The sequence below is a fragment of the Diadema antillarum genome, unplaced genomic scaffold (genome assembly GCF_040938485.1).
Source record: "Diadema antillarum isolate AM-2024a unplaced genomic scaffold, OU_Dant_1.0 seq00000343_RagTag, whole genome shotgun sequence".
Taxonomy (NCBI): domain Eukaryota; kingdom Metazoa; phylum Echinodermata; class Echinoidea; order Diadematoida; family Diadematidae; genus Diadema; species Diadema antillarum.
In genome coordinates, this window is record NW_027271355.1 from 1,327,141 (window position 1) to 1,352,955 (window position 25,815).

The window sequence follows — 25,815 nt, forward strand, 5'->3', positions numbered from 1 at the left end:
ATGGAATGAAGTTTTTCAATGAAATTCACGTCACATTTATTTCAAATTATGCGCATTCTACTCATATTTTCAAAATTCACATTTTCTCTTGATACGTGCGCGTACGCGTGCGTTGAAATATTTGTATGCTCAAATCGAGCTCAAATTTTTTTTTGCATACGTTTCAGACCATTTGGAGCATTTTTTGAAAAATTGATAAAATCGGACGGACGCGTACGCGCGCGCACATATGCGCACGCAGAGCTCATATGCAATAGAAATTTTCAGTTTTTTCACACGGATCGGATGTCCGAAATGTCAAGGAATATTTCTATCAAGTTTCAAGTCGATCCGACTCAATATGACGTCATACGGGCCCGTCAAATTCAAAATTCCGCGCGTGCGTCAATGGGGATACACAGTGCAACTATGCCAAAAAACCGCAAAATTTAAATCGGATTTTACTCGTCAGGATGGACGGTGACCCCCCATTTTCTTGATATATTCTAAAAGCTGATGAGTTGCACATGTCATTTCATAGGTTGGCGATACTGAAAAAATGATTACAAGATATCAAATTTCTTAATAAAATAAACAAAGTAAATTTTCAAAATGACGTCATCAAATTTCAAATTCACTCGAGCGTATCTCACTTAAATTTCGCCAATTTTCACCCAGATTTCAGTATGTTGTAGCTTATGAAATGTTCTTTCATTAATATAATTACAACATTTTGATTGGATAACGTCATCACCTCGTAAAAATGGATTGAAAGTATCCTTGTAAAATTTGACCAGTTTACGTGTTATCTCTATGGGAGAGCAGTTTTTCTGGCAGAGAAAATTGACATGACTATCTTTTTCGAGCACTAGCTCACTTATGCTTCGGTGAATTTTTCCCAGATTTTAGTATGTTGTAGCTGAGACTTTGAGCTATCGTAAGTGTGCCCTCCATTTTTTCATACGACGTCGGCATCACGTCGAAAAACTTGGTTGAAAAATTGCATGTGGCTTCGATGCAGCGTCATTTTGCTTAATACACAGGGCCTATGGAGCATGAAATAGGTCATTGCATAGCGCATCCGACTCGTAATCCTAAGGTCCCTGGTTCGATGCTCACTAATAAAAGAAATACCCTATCACCCCCATATTTTGCACATGTACAACTCATCAGCTTTCAGAATATGTCAAGAAATCTTGGGTATGTAAAGTAGGGTCAAAGGTCATAAATGTTTCATCCTGTATCTTGGTGAATACATGTCCTATCTTTCCCATATTTTGCACACGCAAAGACCATGTTACAAGAATCATTTTATAGAATAATCACTTTTTGCTCAGACGCCATCTTGGGTGTGCAAAGTGAGGTCAAAGGTCAAATATACTTCATTCTGTATTTCCGTTAGTGTATACGGAATTCGGTACCAAAGATGGCAGGTCTGACTCCCTTTTCTAAATGAGAATCCAAACATCACACGGCCAATGTCTCTAAACACAGATGAAACCTGTATAGTCATGCCTATTGTGATCAGGACTCGAATCATTGATTAAAAAAAAATCGGATCACCTTAATTTGTCAGTAATGACAAATTACAATCTCTAGTTTTTTTTTATTATTGTTATTATTATCATTAATGTTAGAGAGGTCTGTCAAAATGCCACAACTCACCTTTGATACATTAATACTTTTGATTTGTGTGAGATATTTTGCACATTCATTGCATCCTCTAATTTTGTGTCAAAGTGATATAGACATCCTTATAAAAATGTTGTGCAGTTATTTTTTTTTTTGGAAAACATAGAAAAACCAAAGTCACACACACACACACACACACACAGAAGAAAGGAAACCTTCCATGGCAAATACCAGAGTAGCTTTAAGTTACATGTATTGCAAACTTTAGTTTCGTGTGATTATGAAATGTAGATTGTGAATGTCATACATTTATTTAGGCGTGTGGGGTATGAGTTACCAGGTACTGTATTCACATGTTTTTAATACTCTGGAAGTCCCAGAAAACACACTTTTGCTGTCGTGATGCTGTTTTGTTTTTTTTTGGTTTTTTTTATAATGATTTTTGTGGTTAGTGTCGCTAATGTAGTAAAGGTAGAATAAGACATCCTATTTCATTCTGATTCCTGTAATTGCTTTTCTTCCAGAAGTTTCAGAGCACTCTCCATTGCTATAAATCTACATTGGTATAGTTGATTTTCTTTTTTAATTGGCAACACATTTTGGAAGATTAAAGTTTCTGTTTCTCACTCATATAAGATTTTGTTTTTGTTACTCAAGTGATTTTCTTTCTGACTTTGTGAAGAGTTTTATAAAAATAACCAGTTCCATCTCATTTTTCTATATTACGTATTCCATTATAAAAAGATGCAGTGAAATTCAGAGGCTGTAAATTCAATGACGACTGGGTGATATTTTTTGCAGCAAATTTTGTCAAGACTTGGTTGGATTAGATGGAAAGATTGGTGCATACATTTGTAGTCATAATGTCGGAGAGGGAATGAGGTAGCATCGATTGTGACTTGCTTGAAACATGAAGAAGACTTTAAAATGTCCTTTGGCAATGAAAGGAATATATCTGAGAGATTGCAGTGGCCGCTTCAGCTATAATAGTGTGCACGACCTTTTGACCCCCTGTGACGCATTAGCTCTCAGGCGGCCGTATACTGTGTCTGAAACCCTGTAACGATGACTTTCCCTTCAAATCCATTCAAATTGAGTTCGAGATGGCCCTTTTCTCTTTCTCTAATGGCTAAAGTAGCATGTTTATGGCATTTAGAACGTGCCAGGCATTCTTAGTATATTTTTTCCCATCTCCAGGATCAATATCAATATTGCCATTCCATTCAAATGGTGGCAGGTACTCAGAGCTACGGTACATATTCTGTGCCATGCATTTCTCATGTGCTTGGTTCAAGGTTATCGGTGTCCGCAAGAATTTGCGGAATGTTTCCATTTGGCATGGTAATGTTTGACTGTGAATTTCCCAGTTCACTTTGCAGTCATCAAACCTGTCAGGCTCAACATGCTGCAGATCTGTCACTCTTTTCTTTTCCTTGTTTTTTTTTTTTGGGGGGGGGGGCAGAAGGGAATCTCTCTGAAATGCACATTTTCTGCTCAAGTCAGATTTGCAGCACTGATGGTTATGGATGTATTCTTTTCTCTATCTCACATTGGTTCAAGTGATACACCATTACACTTTGCTTTCACCATACCTCTTTCTGTGATATATAACATACATAACATTGTAATATACTCAGGTAGAGAGACTTTGTTTACGCTGAAACATTTTTTAGCTTGTCTGTGTATACTCTGGAATGTGTGTAGACCTGTATTGATGGGATTGAAGCATTGCTTGTTATAAGAGTTGATACTTCTTTGACCCTTTTATAGCTTGTAAATTGAACGAAAGCAGCAATTTAGCACACAGACCCTTCTGTGATAAAAGTTATTCTTTGACCCTTTTACAGCTTGCAAATTGAACAAAAGCAGCAATTTGCATTGTAGCACACACATACACACACACACACACACACAGAGACACACACACACAGACACACAGACACACACACACACACACACACACACACACACAGACACACACAAGCACATTCTATGAGATTTTTTAATTCAATTCAGTTCATTTCAGTTCAGTTCAATTCAGTTACAACTAGGCCCTATGTCCTTAATAGATCACATTCAAAATATTGCAGATACAGTGTACAATGTGTGATTTAGAGAAAGACAATCACACAAAAGCCTGGGGCTTGGAAATAGGAGATTTTCTCCACAATGCAATGTACAGTAGAATCAGAGTTTTAAATTAGATTTTTGTAAATTGATATTCAGAACCATTTCAATAAGTGATATTTGCAGTATTTGAAAGTGTAATTTGATATTCAATATCATTTTAATGAGTGATATTGTTGTGTGTGTGATCATTTTCACACCTGAAGCACAGCTTCAAAAATTTCATGTGCCTGGAGAATGCAGTATATTTCATGTTTTTTTGTTTGTGTATTTGTGTGTGTGTTTGTGTGTGTGTGTGTGTGTGTGTGTGTGTGTGTGTGTCTGTCTGTGTGAATCTCATGAGTCAACCAATATTTGCAAAATGAACAACTCATGAAAATATTGCTTCCTGTCACACAAATGCATTGTACGATGTCAATATCCAAGTTGCAAAATCAATTATTTTTGAAACATGTTACTGTATGCGCCATATATTTCGCGAGTGTAAATTTTCGCAAATCTGTACTTTCGACAATTTCGCGAGTGGTTAAATTCGCGATCGTGGAGTCCTGTAATGAACGGAGGAATGTGTACGCATACGTCGCATTCATATTGGCATCAGTCAATATTTTCGCATGTTTTTAATTTTGTGAATAGCAGCTGACTCGCGAAATTCACCAAAAATAAAAACCTCGCAAAATATTCGGCGTATACAGTACTTCGTGAGACCCAGTCAGTGTGTATATCGTGATTTCAGCAGCTTTCAAAGAAACAGTGTAGTCCCCATTGTGAAACCTTGTACTCACAAAATGGCATACATAGTATTTTATAATCATTTTTAAATATTTTTTTCTTCCTTTGCAGGAGATAAGACGCTAGATGGCTACCAAAAGAAAAAGTATGTGTGCAAGCTTCTCTTCATCTTCCTGCTCGGGCACGACATCGACTTTGGCCACATGGAGGCAGTCAACCTCCTCAGCAGTAATAAGTACACAGAGAAACAAATCGTAAGTCAGCTCTCTTTCCTGGCATTTACGAAGCACGTACAGTTGTAGGAAGTCGGCTTGACATGCGAAAAGCAGCAGCAAGTATGTACTTATGTCTGTTTGTTTACCCCATATCACATTACGTGCACCTCAAGAAAATGGCCCTCGGAGACATAATTGAGGGAAGGTAGAGTTACTCGTGTGCTTGAATTTGGCTTGCCAGGCCCCTGGTTCGATTTCCGGACAGAACTCATTTGGTGTTGGCGAAACGGTGCGCCGTTTCCTCTGCAATGGGGCATCGGAGCGCCTCGGTCCTGTTGGCTGGACATGACAAGGATGTCCATGGTGTTTATAGCGAGGTGCATGCTAGGCATGCACAACAGCTCTCGTCACTTCCCACTCTAAAGTAGGGTGGAAACCTCTGACAAATGATCAGAAAAGCAAACACTGGTTTTGACCTTCGCTGACCCAAACAGTCAGGAAATAGTGTCTACCAGACACACTCGGTCCAACAAAAAAAAAGTTGATGTCAGCTCTACTTCTAGCTTTACAGTGTTATAATCTGTGTTGTTCATTTAAGTCCACATTTGATGGCTTTGTAGTATAAATCAGATAAAATCAGATACAGTTTCTGCTGAGCACGCGTCAGTATGTATGGATATGAAGTGGACATTGTAATCAGATAGCTTCTGCTGATAATTCAAACCACAATTCAGGTAAAGATTGTGATTTAGTAATTGCCGTATTGAAAGGAATATGGTGATTTCAAGTACTAGCAGTGAAACCTATAATGTACACACACACACACTGTGCAAAGAGAACAAGAATGTAGAGAAAAAAGTAAACAAAATCTGACAGAAGTGTAGAAATGTGTGATCATTGTAATTTCGTGTTTTGTTAAAAATAACATTTGAAAAGGGCTGCAAAATAGCATATCATGCAATGTTTGCCTTACTGTACAATGTTTTCCTTCAATTTAATATAAAGTCAAAATCAAGTTTCTCTCAACCAAACCATCCCTTTCTGGCTTTCCTGAATATTACAAATCAGGGAATAATTGTTCTGAGATTGCATTTTTTTTTTTCATACCACTGCTACATGAATTACAGTTTGTATGTTTTGTCCAGCAGTTGTCTTCCATAGAATAGTAGAATACCATTTGAAATATTGGACCCTATGTTACATAATTGACAATACTGATACTTTAATCTCCCTTTTAACACTTAATTTAGCTGTTCTTTGACACAGCTGTACTTGATCTGCTTACTATATGCCATACAGTAGATTTGTGAATCTATTTTTGTTGTTGTTGTTGCAAGAATCGGGACTTTCCAAGAATTTTGGGAGTAGTTTAGTTCATGATCATGGAGTACAGTAATGTGTAGAGACATACATGTATATGGTCAGTTTTACGGTAAAGGGTGTAACTTTCAATTTTTAGCCTTTTGGCCCACCCTGAACACATAGATTTACAGATCTCAAAGATTTTTTCCCATGTGAGTCACCTTATGAGTAGCCACCTTGGGTAGCATAATCAGGTCCAGGTATTGATGCGTTTTGTTTTGACAGTCACATATGTACCCTAAAAATGACTATTTTGTTGCATTGAAATTTATATAACATTTTTGAAATGTTAATAATTTTCTACAGCAACTGCAGAGATCTAATTTTTTATGTTAAAAGCATAGTTGTATGGTCAATTGAAATGACCAAATTAGTTTGGTTTGTATCTGGCCCTTTATTTTAGAATACTATGACTTCAAATTTGAGGTTTCGGAAGCTTCATTTTCTGTTAACAATTGTTTACAAACTTTGATGGACAGTAATGATCAGTGGATGTGTTTTGGTTACTTTCTTTTATGCTGAAAATAGTAAGGTACAGCTAAACTTTAGACTTACATCAAAGTTTACTTGATTCTAGGGCTATTTGAAATTTTGTGATAATTTTATTCCATCAAGTGAAATTTCCGTTAGCAGTTTTGAAGCCTCCGAAACAAAGTGTTTAGTCAAATAATATGAATATAGATAAGAGAAGTGACCTAATCTATATGTCAAAATGTAGGATATGGGGCCCTAACCTAATAGACCAAAAATAGTTAAGATCCGCCAAACTCTCTGAAAATAGGAGACAATACAAATTTTCCGTTAACACGTGAAGCCTCCGAGACGCATGAAGCCTCCGAAACAGCAAAAACATCTAATTTGACATTTCTGATAAATTCTTTGAGTGTCTGCCCCAAATTATGCCATGAAATCATCAACAGACATGGACAGACAACAAAAATAATAAAAACATTATGATACTGCAATAATTTTTTGAGCTAATACACTTTATAGAGAAAAAGTGGTTTCGGAGGCTTCAAAAGGATGTTAACACTGCATTTTTGTGATTTTCTCTGGACAAAATCAAATTAGATTTATTGTTCACCCACCCAATGATCGCTTATGACATATCTAAAGATATTTAATCACATTCAGTGTTCTGGCTGCTTTGTTTACTCACCAATATAGATTTACTATACGATTTACCTATTTTTCTTAAACAGTGCAGACGTGTCACACATAACTCACCTTTTCATTCAGCAATAAAATATTAGCAGATGAGGATGTTGCCCCACAAATATGTTTAAACAGTGTATATCAACTAAAAAAGACAAATTTACCCATCACTTTCTACATAACATACATGATTTTCATAAAAACATAAGGCATACCAGATTAATTTTCCAGATGTTTCGGAGGCTTCATTTTATGTTAACAGCATGTAAATGGAATGTTTTGATTACAATTTTGTAATTCTAAGTCTATCAAATAACTGTTTGGACTGAATGAGACTTTATGATTCCTCAAGCAAGGTGTAGATAGTTGTTTAAATGTATGAAAAGCATTTATTCTGTAGGTTTCCTTTTGAAACAATGGAACAGGCTAGATATTGTGAGTAATGAAAGTGACTTCCAGCTTGCGTGCATGCCCACATCATGCAACAGTAGTGCAACAAAGCAAGTAGTTGTGGATACATCAATGTTCATAAGTTGGATAACTCATTTTTACTCTTGAGAGAAGTTGAAGTGTTGTGACCATATTTGTATCACTCTTTTGACTGGTTAGACTTTGATAATGAAGAACAAACAATTGATTATTTAGTGTTAAATACACTTTTTTTTTAAAGAACTGAACACTATTCCTGTCCTGAAGATTCAAGGACTTTAATAGATGGTTATTCAAGAGGGAAGCATACACTTAACTAAGAAATATATTACTTTTGAATTTAAGGTTGTATCTTTTATGCATGATCCAGAGCAAATGGTGGAAAATACTTTTTGGATTTTTACACTTTCGACTCACTATCATCTGAGTATAATAGTTTCGAAACACAATCTTTTACATGTCCATTTATAACCCATTGACAAATCCATTCCATTGTTACTCACATGGCATTTGTTTTTGCCATGTACTAAAATCTTGACTTTTTCAGCTTTCCATTTCTTAACAAGTTCTTTGGCTTTCATTTCCAATACTTATTTGGAGGAAAATAATTAATCAATAAATTTGTGATTGGATTTGACAATAGCTAACATCTTGCAGATTATCATTTCTGTGGTGTGACTTGGATCACAGGGTACTGTTTTGGAATTTTGACATTTGATTACTTCATTCAGACAGATTTTCATATCAATCTGTATGTCAGATCTGAGGCATGCAAGGTGCAACACAATCTTGATACTATACCCTATTTTCCATACTTAATCATGCTGGCAGTGACCACTTGACTATTTTTGATTAAACAAAATGTAACTTGTGTTACGAAACATCTCTTCGCATACATGTGTGAGACTCTATGACATGTTTGCGGATGTAGTTCTCAGTGCAGTAAATGGACAGTAATGGTTGGGATAGGATTGTTTATAAATGACATATAGACCTCTACTTATAAATAGCCTGTTGCCATGGGGTACATGTAGTTTACATGGGTGGGTGACTGGAGAAGTTATGTTCATGAAGAACAATATTGAAATGATTGAAATCTTTATAATCTGTTTAGTCCTGGCTTTTCTGGAAAAAGTTACAAGCCCCTAACTATTTTGAAATTCAAAGGGTTAAAACTGTAGTCTGTGGGTTCATATACTATTTAAAACAAACTTGTGGGTTTCTAAAAAACTTAGATATTTAAACACATTTGCTGCTTTTCAATTTTTTGCTAAAAAGGTTGTCATTTTTAGAAACAGTAAAAGTTCTGTTAGCAATTTCTCAATGCGTACCTTCAAAAACACGCCTCCTAGCTGTCACAGGAGTCACACAAACTGGAATTTTATAAAATAACTATAAAAAAAGCCTTTGAAGAATTAAAAAAAAAAAAAAAAAAGAAAATGATATGAAACAGGGGTGACTTGTATACCACAGAAAAAGAAAGTAAAATTCTAACTGTCATATAATATTATAGGGAACTATACATTTGGTCAACATTTTTTTTTTAATTCAAATTCGTACACAGTCATGGGTAGGGTATGTACATTTATCTTTTCAACAGGCGATTCAAAAAGATGACTGGGATCTTGACCATTTCAATTTCTATTGAGCTCCATGATAATATCACCAATATATTGATTATTCCAACTCCATTTTGATTATGACAGTTTGATGATGACCCTTACATGGAATGGCTGATCGGTGTTTAAGATTGCTGTTCTATAACCATGATCACTGCATTTGATAGCTATAGTAGGGGATATCAGGCATGGTCATATATGGCCATTTTTACAATCAGTGGTGTAAAATGCAGTATTAGCACTAATTGGTGTATAACTTTCTTATACACTGACAGATATGCATTATTTTTTCTCATAAACTTACCACCCACAGTGTCTACCTTGGGTACCTTAATGAACTTTCCTCTCTTTTTCTTTCAGATGTGGCAGGCACTTACATGCTTGAAATCCAACACTTTTGGTGTACTCACTCTGACATAGTATTTTTGTCAGAGCTGGCATATTAAATTGTTTATTCCTTTTTATTATTTTTGTTGCTGTTGTGATAGACAGGTATCCAACTTTAAGAACTATTATGTTTACCAGGTTCTGCTTTGTCTTCTTTAAATACTGAAATTGTCCAAACTTTATGTTTCGGAGGTGACATTTTCCGTTAACAATTAACCCCTCTTTTGAGTTAGCTCTTGTTCACAATTATAAAATTCAACTTTGCTAATTTCCATCAAAACAGAATAGTGATCAATCTGACTTAACTTTGATCCAAAGATTATTTAAATCAAATAACTTATCATTTTTTGGTGAGCGTTTATAAATTTATGTAACTTTTCCGTTAACATTTCTGTCACCTCCGAGACAACAGATTTATGTATTTAATTTTTTTATTCTTGACATTAGTTATACATTACATTTGCAAAAATGTAACATATCCCCTCACATTATCTCTGAAGCAAGGTAGTAGAAATATAGCCTGTTGTTTTCATTTCGGAGCAATTTCCAATTTTCCGTTAACACTTGTCACCTCCGAAACAATTGTCACCTCCGAAACAACAGGCATATTATATTTGATAATTTCTCGAAGACAAAGCAATTTTGTTTGATTCTGTCCAATTGACAGGAATCTCTTTTGGATGACAATAGTAATATGGCAACAGGAAGTGAGAATATTCTAGGGATTAATAAAAGATTCAATAAAAACTAAAAATTACTGTTTCGGAGGTGACAAAACACTGTTAACAAGATTTTTTGTTCATTTCTGTTGAAGAGAAACCATATCATGTACACCAATGGTTTCATTTATTTTAGTAACTTAAGTCTCAAAGTGGAGAAATCAACTACCACACTCTCACTCTTTTTTTTATTACTAGACTGTACGTTTTAGGGCAAATTTACATTTTTTCACTTTTTTTAACAATGAGAATGCACAAAATACACCCATCTGTTGTATATATAATATTGTAATCAAGATCATTTCTCCTGCTTTAGTTAAGTAAACATATAGATGCTTTCATCTTAGAAGCTTGATTTCCAACAAGCAATTTAGTTGTGAAGATTTACCAATCACAGCTTTCCTTGTAGGTTGCTTTTTCTTGTGTTTCGGAGGTGACATTGTTTGTTAACACCATATTGTTATGTGATAGTGAAAGGTAAGACTTCAGTTCTTTTTCACTATCTATTAACATTTTCTAATACATTTAATATCTACAAAATCATCACAACAGAAGTGACTTTTGTATATACATAGCTCACCAGAATTCCCTTGATACCAAAGTAATACATGTGGCAGTTCATGCATGCCATATAGTCCACAATCTTAAAAAAAAAAGAATGTAAAAAAAAAAATCATCAAATAATCAAACTCCACAAAAAGGCCACATGCCTATAGCTGGTGCACAACTTGTTCTTGAATTCATAGTTGTTGTTTTTCCATGTACAATGTGGTAATCATAAACAAAATTATGTGATTTTTTTTTAATATGACAATAATCATTACATTTTCCAAGTTGAACCAACTGTTTATGACATTGTATTTTTTAAGATTATTGAAGTTATGTGACAACTAAAGTGAAAAGAGGAACAAGTCACCAGGACTGGAAAGGGAAAGATTAAAAAAAACAAGATTTGTAGTTCTATTTCAGTACTTTTGATGAGGTGTTTACCTTGTTTTGTTATTATGTTTTATCTTAGAATTTGACTTTAAGTACTGGAATTTCAGGGAAAAGAAAATGGTTTCTTAAAGGACAAGTCCACTTTCATATACATGTGGATTGAGTGAATGCAAATGTTCAACAGTAAAACATATCATTGAAAGTTTGGGGGAAATTGGACAATCCATTCAAAAGTTATGGGTTTTTTAAGTATCTGCGCAATCACTGCTGGATGAGAAGACTACGACAGTGTATGATGTCACATGCATACAACGATATAAGGAAAATATAAGTGAATTTCACAAAACTTTACTTTTTGAAAAAAGTGCACATTTCTTCAACTTGCTTCTGATGTATTTTAGGGCAATATTATTCACCCTGCCTTCCAAAAGAGGGAAGTCATGTGTTCTTTTGTTATGCAAGAAAAGTGAAAATACAGAATGTTGAATTTTCTTGATACTTTCTCTATATCCTTGTACTCATGTGACATCACAAGCTATTCGAAGTCTTCTCATTCAGCTTTGACTGAGCAGAAACTTTAAAAATCCATAACTCTGGAACGGATTGCCTTACTTTCCTCAAACTCTCACTGATGTATTTTACTAATATTGCTATATTTACTCAACCCTCATGTCTATTGAGGTGAACTTGTCCTTTTCCAGTTTCGGTCCCTTATACATGTAGGTTTATTTGAGACCAGTTTGTGTCCGGGACCTTCTGTGAAGTTGATGGGGAAAATTACTGAACAAAAACAAATTTTCCCCTCAAGTTCACAGAAAAGCATTATGCTGCTCTCTTCAGCTGGGAAACACAAACTGTTGTCTTAACCAAACTGTAAAAACCTGTTAAAGATTAGTATGAATTACAATCTCAAACAAAAAATGAGGTGGTATCCATTATCATGAAAGAGAATAACCAAACAAAATAACAAGTAAGAACTGAAAGAAAGAGCTTATATTTGAAAATTAAAGCCATGAGGAAAGACATGAATGTTCACTAAATAGTTAACACCTGAGAAGTTGGGTTGCCTCTGTGTTGTGTCACCTCAAAAACAATAAAATGTTTTTTCTTATCATATACTTTTTAATCTCAAAAGTGACTGTTAAATATGCATGATTTGCAGGTAATTTTCAATCAATTCAATATGATATGTAAAATATATTTTAGTAATGTCAACAGTTTAAATGAATCTGGTGTATAGAAAATTTATCCCAGATGAACCAAACACCTTTCACCAGTATTATAACATTTGTATGGTGGCTATCAAGGATGATGACGAATTCATGAACATCCTTGAATTAATCTATTTATAAAACTATGTGCAAACAAAAACATACACAAGTCAAATAAGAATTTTTGCTTTTGGTATTCATACCGTATGTCCCCGCCAAAAAGGCACCCCCTCCAGATCTCGGCCGTCGACTGCGCGATCGCGACGAAAATTGGCACACACATTGCCTATGATGTAATCTAAAATACCATGAAGTTAATTTTTCATAAAAAAATCATCATTTATGCTAAATTATGCTAATTTATGCATGATGATGGATAAAATCAGACTATTTGGTATAAATCACAAAAAAAACTCAAAACAGGCATATTTTTTGTGTTAATATTCTTTTTAGTGTCCTTAGCAAATGTAATTAAAAAAAAATAGTGATATCAGAAAAAATTCTTCAGTATTTTATTGTTTTTTTGAATTTCTTATGTATTTCTTTGTTTTTTTGACTTTATGTTTTCCATTGTTTTTTCGATGAAATTTGTCCGTGACATCGCTCCGAAAAAGAAAATATGTTATTCATTGATTTTAATCATTAAAACACCAAAATAATCATACTTTTATGAAATTTGCCAGTTAGCACAGTTTGCATTGAAATTGTACACGAATTAACGTTTTTGAGCAATTTTTGGTCTGACATGCATGTACATATTTATGCGTAACTTCGAAACCGCGTGCCCGGGCGTCGCAAATTTGGTGTCAAAAGATGCGGGAGACTCGAAAGAAAAAAGTCATAAAACGTCGCGGCGATAGCTTTTTGCGATTGCGATACATCGCGCGGAACGTCGAGGGGGGGGGCCTCGGAGGCCCCCCCCCGGCCTAGTTAGGGTTAAGGTAGAAAATGGAATGCCATGTTTCTTCAGGTTACAATATGTAGCTTATGTCCATCATATTCTTACTGTAAATTAATATTTTAACACAATGTTAACATTGAATGTCACCTCCAAAACGAAGTGATTCTTCCCTGGTGTTGTGGAATAAAATGTTCAGAGAGCAAAGAAACATTACTAAAATGATCTCACACCCTCATCTCAAGTTAAGGTAGAAAATGGAATGCCATGTTTCTTCAGATTACAATATTTAGCTTACATCCTTCGTCCAAATGGAAGGCAAACTACCGGTACCCATGCTAATTAATGAAGTGTAAAAAAACACTTGTTCTGTGTGGTTTATCTGCTTGAAACAGGAGTTAATTTCTTGTTCTCGAGTTATAATTATTAAAAACATTGATAAAAAGAAGAAGTTTTTGTGTTATTGTCACTTATTCTCAAAATAAGTGAGTGTTAATATTAATGTCACCTCCGAAACATTCTAATATGTTAACTGTCACCTCCGAAACATCCATGTGTGAAAAATCCAAGTTTTAAAGAAATGATTGGAATTTCATTTAACCTACATAGGATGGTTGCCCTTCTTAAAGACTTGTTATAGTAAGAGTTTGACCTGGCCTGCCCTCCAATAAATAGTTAAAATCTTAAAAATTACATGTCAATTGATATTTTTTAGCAAAAAATTATAAATCTCATGTATTTTTTTTTATTTTACTTTATATTCAACCCCCAAATAGTTTTGATTCACAAACTATATATTGTTGTTAACCATATAAACTTTGCATGGTGAAGTTTGACTACAGAGTTTTGTCAATATGGTGCAATTCATGAAAGCAAAATTTTGCTTAAATTTACTTCAGGTGCCAGGGTTTTCCTTAAATTACACCAATAACCCTTCAGCTTTAAGGTCTGAAATGTTATTTTTTCAAAAATTTGAATACTTTCAAACAGGAATCAAACAGAATAATGAAAAAATATTGTGTTTGAAATTTTGACCCTCCGAGTACAAAAGTTACACCACTGATCGTAAAAAAGGCCATATGCAAAAGAATGTTTATAAACCTTTTTTCCCCTTTCTATATTTTACAATGCTATGTTGTAATCTAACCGTCATGCCATCACATAGTATATTTTCTATCCCTTTCTCATCAACAGTTGAAATTGATTTCACATGTACATATGTATATAAAACAATTATGATGGGTGGTTTATGTCAATATACATCCCACAAACTGCACTTATAAAGCAAGCAAACATAATCTTTGCATAAAGTCTATAGCTACAGTTCTAACTCATTGAAAGTAATTCTTACTGCATTATGATGAAAAGTTTGACAAATGCATACAGCTGTTCATGTGTGTAGCCTAATCATGTTCTGCATTGCCAAAGTCATGGATATGCAAATACAACTGAGCATAAAGATTTAAAATATTTTTCTTTGTCTCTTAACATATATGTTGGAAAGTCTTTTTTCTGCATACAAATAAATACTATTTTACATGTTACAACATTGTTAGTTATTTGGAAACAATCAGCTGCATTAATGTACTTCATATCACCTTTAAAATGGGCCATTTTTGCATGTTAACAGTCATGATGAAGCCTCCGAAACATGCGTTGCTGCTAACTTTAAACCGCAAAAAAAAAAAAAAAAAAGATGTTCCTAATCAGTGTACTTTTATTGCTACTGTTGCAGTTTCCTTTAGAATCATATTGCCTCATGTACTGTCATAAATTCGAACTGAGCATTGCTCAAAGTGTACACAGTTTGTTATTCACTTTTGTGGAAGCCAATTTCCTTATAATAATAAGTACATTTTGTATGAAGGGTAAACATTATGCACTGCCATAAAATGTACATCTGTATACTGTTATTCACATTTTATTGATGCCTTGTTCTTATTCTAGCATGTAGTGATAGTTGCTTACTGTAGTTTTATTATTTTAAGTGAATACAGGACTAGAACTTTGTGTTAGCAGTTTTGAAGCCTCCGAAACACACTAGTTTGTTAACTGAAGCCTCCGAAACTCACAAGTCTGAAAATTTCAACTTTGTCAAAAATAATCAAATTTCTTTGGGATTTGGGTTGATAAATGTTTGTTACCAAGAGATTATTTAGGGCTATGTTTAGAGTGGCTCTTGCTTCTAGAACATTCTTTTAACTTAAAAATAGTTTGTCAGGTACCATTTTTACCTTGAAATTTGAAGTTCACATCCAAATAATTGCAAGAGCGAATATCTGTTGGGGGAAAAGTGTTTTGATATTTCAAATGTTCACAGCAAATGAAAAGTTGCATTACCTCCACCATTTATCTTCATTTGGTTGCTGTGGGTGACCAAAACATTCTTGTTGTTTTTACCTAAATTTATCTAAAATTCCATAATAGTAACTTCATTTTTCATATTTAGCCTAAGAATTAAGCTCTGGAATGACAAAATATTGAAAATATAGACATTCCTATATAAAATAAAAGCAAAGATAAAAATGGAAACACAACTTTAATTTTTGACCCTTGCCACATCAAAGTTACACCCTTTACTGTAAAACTGACCATATGCATGCATGCTGCCATCGTAAAGTCTGCATCAGAGTTGGTGTTTTCACAAGTTGTAAAAATTTAGGAATACAGTGTAGCACGTGACTCACAAAATTTGAAAAAAATAAAAACCTAGATATTCAATGAAATATGTAGTGTATAATACAGTACTTTACTCTCATTGAAAGAATACAATGTGTGGTTGAGTTGTCATAGTGATGAGATGATGTGCTCCCGTCTCCCAGGGTTACCTCTTCATCTCAGTGCTGGTGAACGAGACCAGCGATCTGATGCGGCTCGTCATCCAGAACATCAAGAACGATCTCGGCAGCTTGAACGCCGTCAACACCAACCTGGCGCTGCACTGCATAGCCAACATCGGCAGCAAGGCCATGGCGGAGAATCTAGGGTCGGAGGTGCCCAAGATCCTGGTTTCACCGTGAGTCTTGAATCCCCCCAACCCCCTCCCCCAGTACCCCCCCCCCCCCCCCCTGAACTACACCTGATGAACGGCCTCTCTCGGAGAAATCTCTCCTCCCCCCTTAACGGTTTTATGACATACAAATGCATGTTGATTTGTGTTGATTCATGATACCCTCAACATCACTTTTGTGGTGAAACAAATATCTAGAAACATTCCATATATTCTGAAATATTTTTTCTTCAGATTACTTGGATTTTACGCCCACAAAAAACCTTTCAAACCAAAATGATTGTTGTGACCTTATCTGTCAATCATTGCTTAAGTACTAATATGATTAATAGAAGACATTGGAATGCACCCTCCCCGAGCTCGAGCAGAACTTGCATGTTCCCTCGCCATGTCTTTGTTAGTCACATTAATATCACAGAAACATGCAAGTTATGCTGAGTCGAGGGGAAGGTGCATTACAATGCCTTTTGTGAAGCATATCGGTACTTTAGCAATGATTGTCAGATGAGGTCACAACCAGAATTTTGGTTTGGAAGGTTTTTTTTTGGGTGTATCCAAGCTATCTGAAGAAAAATAGAAGAAAAATTATTTTAAAATATATGGATTGTTTCTAGATATTTGTTTCCTCGGAAAAGTGATGTTGAGGGTACCGGTATCATAAATCAAGGCAAATCAACATCCATCTGTATGTCATAGAACCTTTAAAGGACAAGTTCACCTTCATAGACATGTGGGTTGAGTGAATGCAGCAATATTAGTAGAACACATCAGTGAGAGTTTGAGCAAAATCGGACAATCTGTTAAAAAGTTATGAATTTTTGAAGTTTCTGCTCAGTCACGGCTGGATGAAAAGACTACTATAGCGTGTGATGTCACATGAGTACAACGATATAAAGAACGAATAAAGAAAATTCAACATATTCTCCATTTTTCTCACATAACAAAAGAACACTTGACTTCTCTCTTTCAGAAGGCAGGGGGAATAATATTACCCTTAACATACGTCAGTAGCAAGTCGAAGAACTGTGCACTTTATTCAAAAAGTAAAATTTTGTGAAATTCTCTTTTTATTTTCCTTATATAGTTGTACGCATGTGACATCATACATGTACACTGTAGTAGTCTTCTCTTCCAGCAGTGACTGCGCAGATACCTGAAATATTCATAACTTTTGAACGGATTGTCCAATTTTCCTCAAACTTTCACTGATGTGTTCTACTAATATTGCTGCATTCTCTTAATCCTTATGTATATGAAGGTGGACTTGTCCTTTAATACTTGTATTTATGTACATTGATTTGTGCTTATGTGTCTATTTGATGTGCTGTGTGAAAAAAAAAAAATGTGTGTTGCTTGCTCGGATCATACAGTACATGTACGACTAAATTCTTCCATAACCCATCTCTGCGCATAAAAAGCAGATACTCACAGTACATTGAAGCCACTGTTTACCAGTGGGAGCAGTGATTAAAAAAAAAAAAAAAATGTTCAAATTATCACATTTGATGCATGTGTGTACATACATGTAGTTCAGCTATGTCACAAAACATGCTACCATGTCAAAAATTGACAATAAAACTGCAAATATACGTATTCTCATGGTCGGACATCCGGGTATTTTGCGTGTCACGGGGTCATAGATAGCGGTGGAGTGAAAACAAACAGTCGCGTGAGCCTGGAGTGGTAACGCTGTACGTGTTTTCTGCCGGGGCGCCCCGCGAGCATAGCGCTAGCGCAAGCTGTACTACTGTAGCTGTGCGGGCGGCAGGATTAGTCCCTAGGCCTACCCTAAATTAGGCCCTACCCTAAGCCTACTACAGTACTAACGTTAGGCCTGTAGACCTACCTGAAGTTTCTATGAGGTACTAAGTAAGCGTAGATATCGGGGTAGGGCCTACTCAAAGAGGTTCTACTGCACATCTGGCCATTTTGTCGGGTCGTTGATCCAGAGTCCTGCCGCGATTTCATACGGGCACAGGTCCAGTGCGACTGCCTTCAACTTGGCAAAATACCGGGACCGATCGATCGACAGGATCCAGTTTATTAGAATATTGCTGGCAAGACATGATGCATGTATCTCATGAATGATGGCACAAATGACAAAATGAATAATGAAAAACAGTCCCCATGTCTGCGTAGAGTTGCACATAAATCATACGCGTCGCACATGCACAGCATGCAGTATGCGCATTATGCAGGCTTAGCGCTTGCAAGCTGTTTGTTTTCACTCCAGTCAACCGGAAGTGACGTGTAGCCGACCGCAAGAATAATGTAACACTATTTTTTCAATAAACCATATTAAACTGTAGACAGTTTATTCCAAAAACAATTTTGATAAACTATCATGCATATTTTGTATTATAGTACAATCACATTTATTATACTGAATAACATTTGTACATTGGTTGTGTCTATCAGTAACTCATATTTTCAGAACTATTTTGAAGCACTAAAGCTGTTTTTTTTTTCTTCTTTTTCATCTGCAAATGATCAGTAGTGGCTTTAATTTAGAACACCTCTTTATCCCAGTAAATCGCTTTAGCCTGACAAGTTCCTTTTGGTGTAGCATTTCAATACATTGAAAATAAAAGGTGAAACAAAGTGTGGCAACCCGTGCCTGACAGCGTAATTCAGTCACGTTGTGCTATGTTTTCGACAATCTTTAAATTCACAATTGCGCACCTCATCAAAGCAGCTAAAGCACTGATGATTCAAATAATTCATTTTGTCACAACCAAAATAATGTTAATAAAGATGGAAAAGAATTGTACCTAACGAGACTTGACTTTGCGGCTAGTCTAGACACTTCCTCAGTAGACTGATGAACGCTATTCGCCAAAGCACCGTGAAGAGCTGTCCTGTCTCATAACTTGATAGCGTTGTAGAAAAAACATAAAGTGAGACCAGAAAACATACAAGTTCATCGGTGGATTCATTTGGTATTTTCGATATTGTTAAATCTACAGTCCAAACAAAGGCTGAGAAGAGAGCTGTTCAATATTTGCTTGTCGTTGTCAGAGCAGCCACTCACGAGTAGTAGGGTAAAAGCGGCAAAAGCTGTGTATGGGTTATATGGCTGTATCACTGTTTTAAAGTCACTGGGTCATGTGTACTATAGGATTGACTCCATTATTAATTTCTTCCTGTGAAGATGGTAGTGTGTGAAATTAAACCCACTGCAAACAATAGCAGCTACACATTGGAATCTGCCAGACACACTGTGGACCATAGTATTACAATTAGCCTCACACCAAGGCTCACTCTCTTTTTCTGCATGTCTACTTTGAACCTTTCAAGAAGTAAAGACGACAGTATTAAAAGTCCATGCAGCATTTAAACTAATAAAAGGGGTACCCGCCTTTTGTTGGGAACTCTTTATTGTTGGATATTTAGGCCATTTCAAAACCAGTTTTCATCATATAAACTTTTAATTTCTCTTGAAAAGAATCATATGCTCTTTCATACATACATTTGTATGTATTTCATGAGAGGTTTCTCATTACTAGTATCTCACAAAAAATGTTGAAAACCTGAAGTCCCATCTCCAAAACTATACCATCCCTTTAAAATAATGATTATATAACAGGCAGATGTTGGAATCGAGTTGCTTTGGATTGACGTTCTTGATCTGGTTATGGCAAACTTGGTAGTCCTTGGAATGATGTCGGCTCCCAAATGGTAGCCTTTAGAAGTGAACTCTAGAATAAAGTTTATGGCAAGTCAAAACAACATCAGGATTTTTTTCTCTTTCCGTTGTAGTTTGTTAGAACGCCTTGTGTGTATGTGTAATAAAGTGTGTGAGTGTGTGTGTATTTGTATGTGTCTGACTGTATGTGTCTGTATGTTTCGTTATTGTTTTCTGTGTAGTTATACTATTTTCTATTGGCATTGGTCAGTAAGATGTTGGTCAAACAATTCATGATTGCTGGTGATTGTTTGATTTCCCTTTTATTTTTCAGTAATTTACTAAAATCTTAAGCTTACATATTCGCTAATGACATTCTTGTCTGTACCTTCTTTCAATCTCTGTGCGTCTTTGTGAAAGTTTCCTGCATGTGTAAATTATTATGTATATTTCTGTTTTGTTAATTATCTGTTTTTCTCTTGATCTGATATTGATCTACCTGAACCCAAATAATACCTCCGTAATTTGGATTTCTTTCTTCTCTCCTTGATGACAGAGACACCATTGACCAGGTCAAACAGAGTGCATCGTTGTGTTTACTGCGGCTCTACCGGACGGCCAACGACTCCATCCCGTCGTCGGGAGAGTGGCAGGCCAGAGTCATTCACCTCCTCAACGACCACCACATGGTAAGTAGAGTGTCAAATTGACTCTGAAATGACTCTCTCTCTGCTTTGCTTACATAGCATTATCATGACTGATCTCATCATTAGCAGTGGCCTGATGGCCCAGTGGCCTGGTGGGCCGGTGCCACTAAAATTCATGTCTGGAAACTTAAAAAAAAAAAAAAAAAAAAAAAAAAAAAAAAAAAAAAAATCATCCAGATTGGGCAGCTTAGATTGAAAATAGATTCTTATACTTTTTTTTTATTTGGGGGTCACTACTTTTCTCTTTTGGGCCACCAAAATTCTAAATTCAAATATTTTAGTGGGCCAAACAAGCCACCAAAGACTATAAGTTAGAGTTGAGCCCGTATGATTGCCATTCTATTGCCATCCTATTGCCAGTCATAATAATGACAGGCAGAATGAAGCTCATTCTGTAGATAAAATGTGTTGGTTCTGAACATGAATTTGGCCTGGCATGTCAGCTAGCTGTTGGGCAAGTTTGGCCTGGTAATCAAGAAATCGTTAGGTCTCGCGATGAACCTCTTTGAGAACCATGCTAGCTTGGAATGTCATTGGGATCGTGTGCAAACAAGTTGCCAGTCGTACTGTCATAGTTAAGGCAACATATGTATAGCAACAACAAAAACATCTCGCACTATTCAAGAGCTATTCCATCATCGGAAGCGTCATTCGCCCAAAGAAGCCAATTGATAATTGGCAAAACATCGCAACAGTGAGGTTTTTTTTTTCCAGTTTTTTTATTCAACTAATTATTAATCTAACAACAGCAACAACAACAGTAATAATAATTGTAAGGTCTCTATTTATCCAGGGTAGCCTCTTTAGTGTTGCCCCTGCTCTACCAGATGGTCCTACCATTATTATTACCCTAGCGTTGCCAGGTACCATTTTATACAGATGGGTAAAAACATCTTGTCCAAAGATGTAAGCACTGGGTGGGAATCGAACTTGGGTCTTCTGCTCGAGAGTCAAGAGTTTTAATATCCACTACCCCACAGCATCCCCACAATGTGAGTTGAACCAATACAAAGATGAACAAAGTAAAATATACATGTATGTGTGGAGTGGGGTTTGTAGGACATCGTGGATAAGACTCTTGACGTTCAGTCAGAGGTGCCGAGTTTGATTCCCGGCAAGTTCCTACATGTCCTTGGACAATTTTTTTTTTTTTTTTTTGCCCACCATGTCCCTCTTGACCTAGGAGTTTGAATGGGTACCTGGTAATTCTAGGGTGATGATAGTGGCAGGGCCCTCTGGAAGAGCAGTCGGCAACATTGAAGAGGCTACCCTGGATATTAAAAGGAGACCCATTATGTCGTGTAAGTGTTGAATTTAATGGATGCATTCAGGCAGGGCACAATGCTACTGTCTTGCGGAGCACCGTTACGTTGGCAGTTTAAGAGTCGGCAAATTATGATGAGGGTGATACTTGAGATCTCTTCAGAAAAGCGTCACGTGATGAATGGTGAATAGATTGCACATAGCTGAAGGAATCAATGTAGCAAAGAATAGGTGGCCAAATACAGACTGAGCAGGGATTGTAAAATAGCCATGTCACTTGCTATTAAAAGACATCCATCATACTACACTGTAGGAATGGTAAAAAGATAAGTAGAGAAAGGAGTACAGTGATAGATGTATGCATAATTGAATCTGAAAAAAAAATGAAGGGAAATTTGATGAAGCTATGTAAAATTGTCCTGGAAAATACATGCTGATATTATGATTACATACATATATTCAAATTGTTAAGTCAATGCTTGAAGTCAGCATCTGTGTGCTTAACCTTTATATTCAGATGACTCCTGTTATGACAAAGTCCTTGAGACCGGCAGTTTTCTTTCATTATATGGAAATTCCGTTATAGTTTAAAATCAAGCTATGTAAAGTTATATAGATAATGATATGGAGACCTGAAATTTTACTTCGTTTTAACAAGAATTTTTTTGAAAGATGTCTTTTTTTTTGTAGCCATGTTTGTTATAACCTGAGTGTGCTTTACAAGAATCCAGAGTGCGTAACAGCATTCACGTTCATGTTAGCAGTGGGTTCCAAAATGAGAGCAACATCTTTGAACAGAAGCGATACAAGTGACTCCCGTGCTGCTTATTAAAGTCCTAAGGATGTGCAGCTTTCTTTCATTCTATCAAAATTTTGCTAAAGCCAAACAAAGTATCTGTATCCTTTAGTTATGGTATCTGTAGATAATTTTAAGGCACCCAAATTTTGAATTCGTTGAAACAAAATTTGTTGGGACCGTGTTTGTTATAATGGATTTTAATATGCACTGCATCTATCAAAACTGACAAAATCTCTCTTTCTCTCTCTCACATCCTTCCCCCTCCCTCTCTTTCTGTCTCCTATCCACAGGGAGTAGTAACAGCAGCAGCGAGTCTCATCTACGACCTGTGCTTAAAAAACCCAGACGACTTCAAGGGATGCATCGCACTAGCGGTCTCAAGACTCAGTCGGGTAAGCAGCGTTACTGTGGAGAGCGCCCTCTTTTGCTCGAAGGAGGAGAGGTGGCTCAGAGGATGCCAAGTGTGCGCTACAAGTGGCAGTTCCCGAGTTCCATTCTCGCGCGAGACTGTATCGACACCAAATGCTGAATATGCACAAATTGTCGCCCTGATCTGCATACCAGTTAATCCTGTGCGTGATTTGAGTGCCAGAAGGCACAGAATACCTCATAGCACTGTGCACAATATAGGGTGCTACATAACTTTTTTTTTTTACCACTTGCCCGGCCATTTGCCCAAGCAGATATTCAAGTTGTTGCAAAACACTTGCCCGACCATGAATTTTACTTGTCGGAAAAGAATTATCAGAAAAGGAAATATCGAAAATCACTTGTAAGACAAGGGCTTGATAAAACGCAATCATTTGAATAAACAGCAAATGTTGATTATTACACGCTGAAACACAGAGTAACAAACTTGTTTCAATTGAGTGTTGATGTTGTATTGCATTAGGGCTTCTTCACGTAAGTGTTAGAAAGTTGCTGAAGTGGTATTAAAGTGCTTTGCACTGACCACTGAGCAGTCATAATTTTCGGGCTTCTGTATGGTTGACTTCGTGGGTTTGAAGGGCAAAATTGAAAAAGTTAGGTTCAAAACTTTTTTTTTTAAAAATTGTTCCATAACATGTGATTATTTTCACTTGCCCCAGAGGTAATCGGGCTAGTGCTAATTTAGCACCTCAACAGTATCCCAATTATCTGGCACAAGTAAAGTTAAGCAGTGCTCAGTTCATGCATTGAAAGCAAATATTGATAAAAAAAGTTTGTTAGCGCAGTCATTCAGAAACAATGAAATGGATGCCTCCCCAAGTGATTGACGAACCATTCTGGTCACCTAGTCTATGCAAGTTACTTCTGTGTTTTCGTCGTATTGAAATACACATATGTGCACATACACAAAACTAGCTCATGATGCTTCTCTAGTGTTCAAATTCAAATTATTTCATCAAGATGTTTTTTAATTTGTCAATCAGTTGCTTCTAGTGGTCTTGCAAAATCGTGACCCCTAGTCCTTGACATCTCAAAGAATCATCTACTACTGTATAACCATCTCTCTTTCTTGTCTGTAGATTGTTACGTCGTCGTACACTGACCTGCAGGACTACACCTACTACTTCGTCCCTGCCCCGTGGCTAGCAGTCAAGCTCCTCCGCCTGCTCCAGCTCTACGGCCCGCCGGATGACCCTGCAGTCAGGGGCAGACTGACCGAGTGTCTGGAGACCATCCTTAACAAAGCACAGGTGGGTATCTTGGCAACAGAGAACAGTGCCTACGTTACATAATGCATGTTAGGCTTGGATATATTCCATTGCGTTGGTTGTCTGTTCATAATCGATTTTGCTCATCGTAAGAAACTGTTGTCTCACATTGGCAAGATGCACTGTAGGTCTTGTGGAAGAGTAGTGTACAATACAGCGGAGGCACACCAGATACCATTTCTAGTTTTGTGTTTGTGTCTTTGTTTGTGTTTATTTGTTTTATATGTGTTCTGTTTGAACAATGAGCAAATCTTCACTTAGTTCCAGCATTGTTCTCTGTAGTTGCTGTGTATACAAATTCTCTGGTATTTGATAATACGTAGTTCTTCACTCTTTATGTGCCATGTTCGCACACCTGACACAGATGATGGCATGCAAGGTTGTGGAGCGTAGTGTTTGAATAGTGGTGCATCATAGTGGTTTTCTGAGTAAATTCTAATATCTTGTGGCAGTTATGCCCATGTCTGCAAATGCCACACCTTCCAGAACCTGCACAATAACATAGATACTGGCCATTTGCAAGAAAAGTAATCGCAGCTTGTTGTCATGTGACTCACATAACAGCAAGGCTCAGAATATTTTCTTCAACTTTGCATACTGCATGTCTAGCATATTAAAAAAAATGCTTTCTAAAGCAATTACATGGCTTTGAAAAGAAAAACCTCAACAACAATGTTTCCAAATGCATTCTTGCTTTGCGGTCTCAAATTAATGTGGCACAGAAGTTTCTTACCCCTCGGCACAAAAAGATGTTACATTCAATCCTCCGACATAGTACAATAGTCAAAAATTTAATGTGTATGTCTGTACTTATTTTCAGTCTGCATGTAATCCAATCCTCCGTATCCTATGATTTCTGCCTTCTTCCAGGAACCACCAAAGTCCAAGAAAGTCCAGCATTCCAACTCTAAGAATGCCGTCCTCTTTGAAGCCATCAATCTCATTATCCACCATGACAGGTGAGTCCATCTCACCGTTGCAGGGGTTTGGGTTTTAGGGGGTGCACAATGAGACAGTAAAATCTTTGCCGAAGACATCCCCTGAAGTCACACTTACATAGATATGCATATGTGGGGCTACAAGTCACGAGGGAAATTGTTCAACTTACATGAATATGCATATGTGGGACTACATGTCATGAGGAAGATTTTCAGTTTGTCCTTGACAAAAATATCTCACAAATTTTTATTGATCAAGATTTGATGTTTGAGGATTTTTTTTTTTCCATGGAAATTAGAACACTATTGTCAGCTGATGGACCTTTGTAAAATATAGCCAAATCTTGTCAACATTATAGTTATGATTTTATT

At 36.3% G+C, this 25,815-nt stretch overlaps 1 protein-coding gene across 2 annotated transcripts in view; it reads left to right on the plus strand.

Annotated features, from left to right (window-relative positions):
* LOC139730921 (AP-2 complex subunit alpha-2-like) overlaps positions 1 to 25,815 on the plus strand; it is an 80,671-nt gene that overhangs the window by 23,078 nt on the left and 31,778 nt on the right. For both annotated transcript variants that reach the window (XM_071641802.1, XM_071641803.1), the window contains exons 4-9: positions 4,582 to 4,724; positions 16,227 to 16,420; positions 20,596 to 20,728; positions 23,099 to 23,200; positions 24,317 to 24,487; positions 25,376 to 25,464. In XM_071641802.1, coding sequence (XP_071497903.1) covers positions 4,582 to 4,724; positions 16,227 to 16,420; positions 20,596 to 20,728; positions 23,099 to 23,200; positions 24,317 to 24,487; positions 25,376 to 25,464 — 832 coding nt within the window. The remainder of the gene's footprint in view (positions 1 to 4,581; positions 4,725 to 16,226; positions 16,421 to 20,595; positions 20,729 to 23,098; positions 23,201 to 24,316; positions 24,488 to 25,375; positions 25,465 to 25,815) is intronic.